This window comes from Dendrobates tinctorius, unplaced genomic scaffold (assembly GCF_039654945.1).
Source record: "Dendrobates tinctorius isolate UK_male_01 unplaced genomic scaffold, ASM3965494v1 ptg000062l, whole genome shotgun sequence".
Taxonomy (NCBI): Eukaryota; Metazoa; Chordata; class Amphibia; order Anura; family Dendrobatidae; genus Dendrobates; species Dendrobates tinctorius.
This window is the reverse complement of record NW_027361730.1, coordinates 33636508-33642507: the sequence shown is the minus strand read 5'-3', so window position 1 is coordinate 33642507 and position 6000 is coordinate 33636508. Positions and strand designations below refer to the sequence as shown.

The 6000-nt window shown below is 44.6% G+C and overlaps 1 protein-coding gene across 1 annotated transcript in view; it reads left to right on the top strand.

Annotated features, from left to right (window-relative positions):
* The first annotated feature begins 250 nt into the window (after nucleotides 1–250).
* ICE2 (interactor of little elongation complex ELL subunit 2) overlaps nucleotides 251–6000 on the top strand; it is a 97056-nt gene continuing 91306 nt past the window's right edge. The window contains exon 1 of the mRNA XM_073579503.1: nucleotides 251–408. Coding sequence (XP_073435604.1) covers nucleotides 383–408 — 26 coding nt within the window. The 5' untranslated portion in view covers nucleotides 251–382. The remainder of the gene's footprint in view (nucleotides 409–6000) is intronic.

The following is a 6000-nucleotide window of genomic DNA, read 5'->3' as shown; positions in this document are numbered from 1 at the left end:
ATTAAAATCGTCCAGGTGGTGACAGGTTCACTTTAAGGTTTTACTCTAACAGATTTGAATAGTAAGGGAAAAATGTATTTGCACTTTTAGAGTATGCCTACAAAATTAAGACAACACATCAGTAATTGTCACTTAATCAAAACAGTGATAAGTAATACAGCTCTATGTTTTAAGTTTAAAAAGAAAATTTGCTCAGATTTTACCCATTTTCTGCAACTTTTATGTGCAATCAGCAATGTAGCCGCTAGATGGCGATTGAGCACCAGTAGATCCAGAAACGAAGACGAAAAGCATCAGAGCGGCTGCGCATTGGTGGACGGATGAGCTGATGACGTAGATGTTGTGAGCCGCACGTGGTGCGGTTGTCGCGCACATAGAAGATATGGAGGGGACTGGAGAGCTGAAGTGGTAAGTGACCATAGACGTGCAGTGCAGGGCAGTGGTGGGTATGGGGAAACAGACGGCGGGCACTATACTTGCATCACGGGTGTCCAATGTTTGTGTCCAGTAAAGCTAAACATGAGACTGTCATAGGGAGACTGGGACAGTCAGCGGTTATATACCGGGCTGGAGACTGGGACAGTCAGCGGTTATATACCGGGCTGGAGACTGGGACAGTCAGCGGTTATATACCGGGCTGGAGACTGGGACAGTCAGCGGTTATATACCGGGCTGGAGACTGGGACAGTCAGCGGTTATATACCGGGCTGGAGACTGGGACAGTCAGCGGTTATATACCGGGCTGGAGACTGGGACAGTCAGCGGTTATATACCGGGCTGGAGACTGGGACAGTCAGCGGTTATATACCGGGCTGGAGATGGGGACAGTCAGCGGTTATATACCGGGCTGGAGATGGGGACAGTCAGCGGTTATATACCGGGCTGGAGACTGGGACAGTCAGCGGTTATATACCGGGCTGGAGACTGGGACAGTCAGCGGTTATATACCGGGCTGGAGACTGGGACAGTCAGCGGTTATATACCGGGCTGGAGACTGGGACAGTCAGCGGTTATATACCGGGCTGGAGACTGGGACAGTCAGCGGTTATATACCGGGCTGGAGACTGGGACAGTCAGCGGTTATATACCGGGCTGGAGACTGGGACAGTCAGCGGTTATATACCGGGCTGGAGACTGGGACAGTCAGCGGTTATATACCGGGCTGGAGACTGGGACAGTCAGCGGTTATATACCGGGCTGGAGACTGGGACAGTCAGCGGTTATATACCGGGCTGGAGACTGGGACAGTCAGCGGTTATATACCGGGCTGGAGACGGGGACAGTCAGCGGTTATATACCGGGCTGGAGACGGGGACAGTCAGCGGTTATATACCGGGCTGGAGACGGGGACAGTCAGCGGTTATATACCGGGCTGGAGACGGGGACAGTCAGCGGTTATATACCGGGCTGGAGATGGGGACAGTCAGCGGTTATATACCGGGCTGGAGATGGGGACAGTCAGCGGTTATATACCGGGCTGGAGATGGGGACAGTCAGCGGTTATATACCGGGCTGGAGATGGGGACAGTCAGCGGTTATATACCGGGCTGGAGATGGGGACAGTCAGCGGTTATATACCGGGCTGGAGATGGGGACAGTCAGCGGTTATATACCGGGCTGGAGACTGGGACAGTCAGCGGTTATATACCGGGCTGGAGACTGGGACAGTCAGCGGTTATATACCGGGCTGGAGACTGGGACAGTCAGCGGTTATATACCAGGTGTAACACAATGACATCATTCATTTTATCATTTGATGTACTGGAAAGGAGGGGAAAAAATGGTGAAAAAAGTTCTCTATTCCGCCGTTGCTTTTCCAGCGTTCTGTAAAAATGACCAGGCAATATAATTCCCCCATCAGTATCATTACGGAGATGCCAAACTAAAAAAAAAAAAAAGTTTATTTAATTTATAGGCATAGTAAATATTTTGATCCCCAGGTGTTTTCCAGAGATAAGCATGCAGTTTACGTTGCAAAGTGAAAATTGCAGAAATGCCAGATTAATTAGCCCTATACATGTTGCCCAGCTTGTGCTTCTGGAGTCAGTTTGTTAAAGGGACTCTGTCCTACAAACCAAGTACAGGCGCTCAGTGTATCATGGTGGGACCAAACCTTTCACTACACCTTCCCCCACCTGCTTGTTTTCCCTCTAACTCCAACTCCCCCTTTTCCTCTTTGATTGACAGCTTTGTCTTGATAGGTCCTGAGAAAGGTGGAGATAGATGATGATTGGCCCTGCCTTGATGTAAGGAGCGACTGTACCTGGTTTGAAGAGTCATTCTGTGCTGAGTCCCTTTAAGAGGGCCCACCCTGCTACAGTTTGCCACAGTTTAGGGCTTTGAATGGAAGGGGCATTTGGAAGCACACATTTTACTGCATTTTTCTGCCTCAGGTGGTTGTTTAGTTGCTTTTACAGGTTCTTTGAGTTTCCAGTTTCACTGAAATATGATGGACGTGAGGGGTTTGTCTTTTGTGGGATGAGTTGACGTTTTTATTGTCACTTTTTTGAGGTGAATAACTTTTGTTTTTTTATTTCTTTTAAGGTTCGGTTCACACTTATCCTGTACTCTGTGTTGAGTGCTAATATCTGCTTGTTGTCTAGTTTTGTTTACCTAAAAATTGGGAATCAGACAGAACCAGTTACTATAATAGAGTCCAACTCTGTCTGTCATATCTGACCTCTTATTCATCAGTGCTTGTCTTCTTAGAGGTGCACAGAAGATGCTGCTCTTTTGGGCTTGCCTAAAAACACAAGGTAGAACAAAACAATGAAATGGCTGGGCACCATCTTCAAAACAGGTGCTGGAGCAGTGTTATTAGTGTAGGTAAGGGTTAACACTTAACAGAGCACTTTCTTGTAGATGGTGGTAGCCATTCATGTGACGCTGCAGCCATAAACGTCTTTAAGAAGGAATGATAGAAGGGCTCACCAGATGGTAAAATCCATCTTTATTGTGGTGGACATCAAAGTATATAGAGGCCAGGGAGGCTGCAAGCAGCAAGACAAACCGGCTACGGCCATTTCACATTTGATTAAACTTTTACAGGCTGAGAAAATACGTTCAGCGTTTGATTGCGCTTCTACGGGATGGAGAACTGTTTTTCTGGCCTGTAGAAGTGTAATCAAACATGAAATGGCTTTAGCCAGTTTGTCATGCTGCTTGCCGACTTCCTGGCCTCTGTATAAATTGATGTCCACCACAATTAAGAAGCTGAATTTTACTATTTGGTGAGCCCTTCTATCATTCCTTCCAGGACAGAGGAAGATGAAATTAACCGAGATAAAGCGGACACCATAGTGGCACCATCTGCCTTACTATAGTGAATTGTTCCTTTGGGGTTTTAGCTTTATCTATAAATCCCAAGGTAAGTGCTTAATGTAGAGCACGGGATAAATGTGAAACTAACTTTATTCCGATTTTTGGAAGGCAGATTGAACAAATAGCAGTTTAGAAATGTCTTAATTTTTTTTTTCTCACGTTACGCCAGAATTCTGGCGTAAGAGCTTTTATAGATCAGGACCATTGTGTTTTACAACTTTTGCAGAGTGAAAAAAAAGGATTTTTCCATGTATGTCAAATATCAGGAATGGTATAAAGGGAATCTTTCATCAAAAAAGACCTGTTTTAAATCAGATTATTATGTTAAATGTACATTATAAAAATCTTTAGGTTTTTTTTTTAACTTTCCATCTAACTTTATGAACACCTCGCCGACATGTAATAGTACATCACATATTGGGTGTTTTGGTGTATGGTGCAGGCTCAAGGGCCAAGCCAGCACCATATCATTGAGATGCCAGCTTGTCATACACAGCTGACATCTCACTGTAACGGCAACTACAAAACAATCTCTGATCGCTGCTGTGAGACCATGTAAATGCCCCTGTCAATTCCTGACAGCAGTGTTCAAATATTGCAATTGCATGTACGTGCATCTGTCTCCAGCTATGCCAATTGGTGTCAAATGGTTTGCCATGGCAACCGATGAGTCAGCTAAAAGCCTTTATGACTGCCATTCTTTTTCGGCTCCGAAGCCCAGCCTATGCTCGCCATATTGTCTCATCCTCCAGCAAAAAAAAAGATGGCGGAAACGCAGATGGTTTTGACATTTTACCGCACTTACAATTTTATCCTATTTATCTGTTCTGTGACAAAGCCTCTGCTGTGTGAATGAGACAGCTCTGTGTCACTGATGTCTTCACACATCAGCAGATTTGGTGCAGTGTATGTGTGAAGCTCCACCAAACTCCCAGCAAGCTCCAGTGACCAGCACCACCCACTGCCCACTCATTGGCTGTCAGTAAACTGCACCAGCACTCATCTTTATCATCATTCCAGCATTGGAATGAACACAGCAGTGATCCTGTATTTGTGAAAGCAGCACAATACATACATACATACATACATACATACATACATACATACAGCCCCCAACACTTCACACTGTTACAGCTGCTGATTGGACAGGCTGCTCCCATCAGTATTTGTGTCATTAGAGACACAGTGGTCACACATACACTGCACCAAATCTGCTGCTGTGTGAAGACATCAGTGACACAGAGCTGTCTCATTCACACAACAGATTACATCAGTGACTGCCATCCCCTGTGCAGATTAGAATACAGGACGATTTTTCCCTCCTCCTCACTGGTTTCACTTTCCATAGATCACTGTTCAGGGTGTGTCTGGGGGTGGAGAAGCTGCTCTCTGCACTGAGGCTGATAGAGGGGGAGGATTTGTTACTGTGTGATGAGGGCGTCTTCATGTGGACGGGGAGGGCCTGTAGCTATGGAGGGTGGGGTTGTTGCTATAGAGGGCATGTTTGTAATAGAGTAGGAGGTTACCACTAGTTCTCATTTCAATGACATAACACCCCCCTCCTTGGACGTTCTGTTCAGAATATCTAGAAAACCGTGCAAACTAGTGACAGAAAGTAAATTACCTATTGTCATAATTCTGCAGCCCAGATATGTACTGAGATTATGTGAAAAGCCCGGACCAACCCCTTTAAGTAGAATGAGGTGTACTCTGGTTGGAATTCAGCTGTCGCTGGAATGGAATGGCTGTCAGACACGTAGAGAAGCTGATTTTTATAAAGCTGTGCATGCAGTGGTCTCAATTTTTGCCAGAGCTGTATATATATAAATTAGTGGAACTGTGTGTATAGTGCAAAGCTGTGTATTATAATCATACACCGGGTATATATCGAGTGAAGCTGTGTACAGTATATTACCGTAGACCGTTGTGGCCAAATGTTTTGACACGGACTCAAATTATGTTTTGTTTTTTTTGTTTTTTTTTATAAACACACTGCTTCACACTATATATACTATGTATGATTATATACAGTGGGGAAAAAATAAATTTTTGTTACACTACCAATTTTGCAAGTTTTCCCACCTACCAAGAATGGAGGGATCTAATTTTTATCGTAGGCATACTTCAATTGTGAGAGACAGAATCTAAAAAAAATCCAATAAATCACATTTTATGATTTTTACATAATTAAGTTGCATTTTCTTGCATGAATTAAGTATTTTGATACAATAGAAAAACAGAACTTAATATTTGGTCCAGAAAACTTTGTTTGCAATTACAGAAGTCAGACGTTTCCTGTAGTTCTTGACCAAGGTTGCACACGCTTTATTTTGGCACACTCCTCTATACAGATCTTCTCCAGATCTTTCAGTTTTCTGGGTTGTCACTGGGCAACATTGAGTTTCAGCTTCCTCCAAAGATTTTCTACCTTGAAAGCTTCTTACGGAGCCACTCCTTAGTTGCCCTGGCTGTGTGTTTCGGGTCATTGTTAAAGCTGGAAGACCCAGCCACAACCCATCTTCAATGCTCTTACTGAGGGAAGGAGGTTATTGACCAAAATCTCGCAATACATGACTCCATCCAGCTTCCTTTCAATATGGTGCAGTCGTCCTGTCCCCTTTCCAGAAAAGCAGTCCCAAGGTATGATATTTCCCCCACCATGCTTCACAATTGGGACAG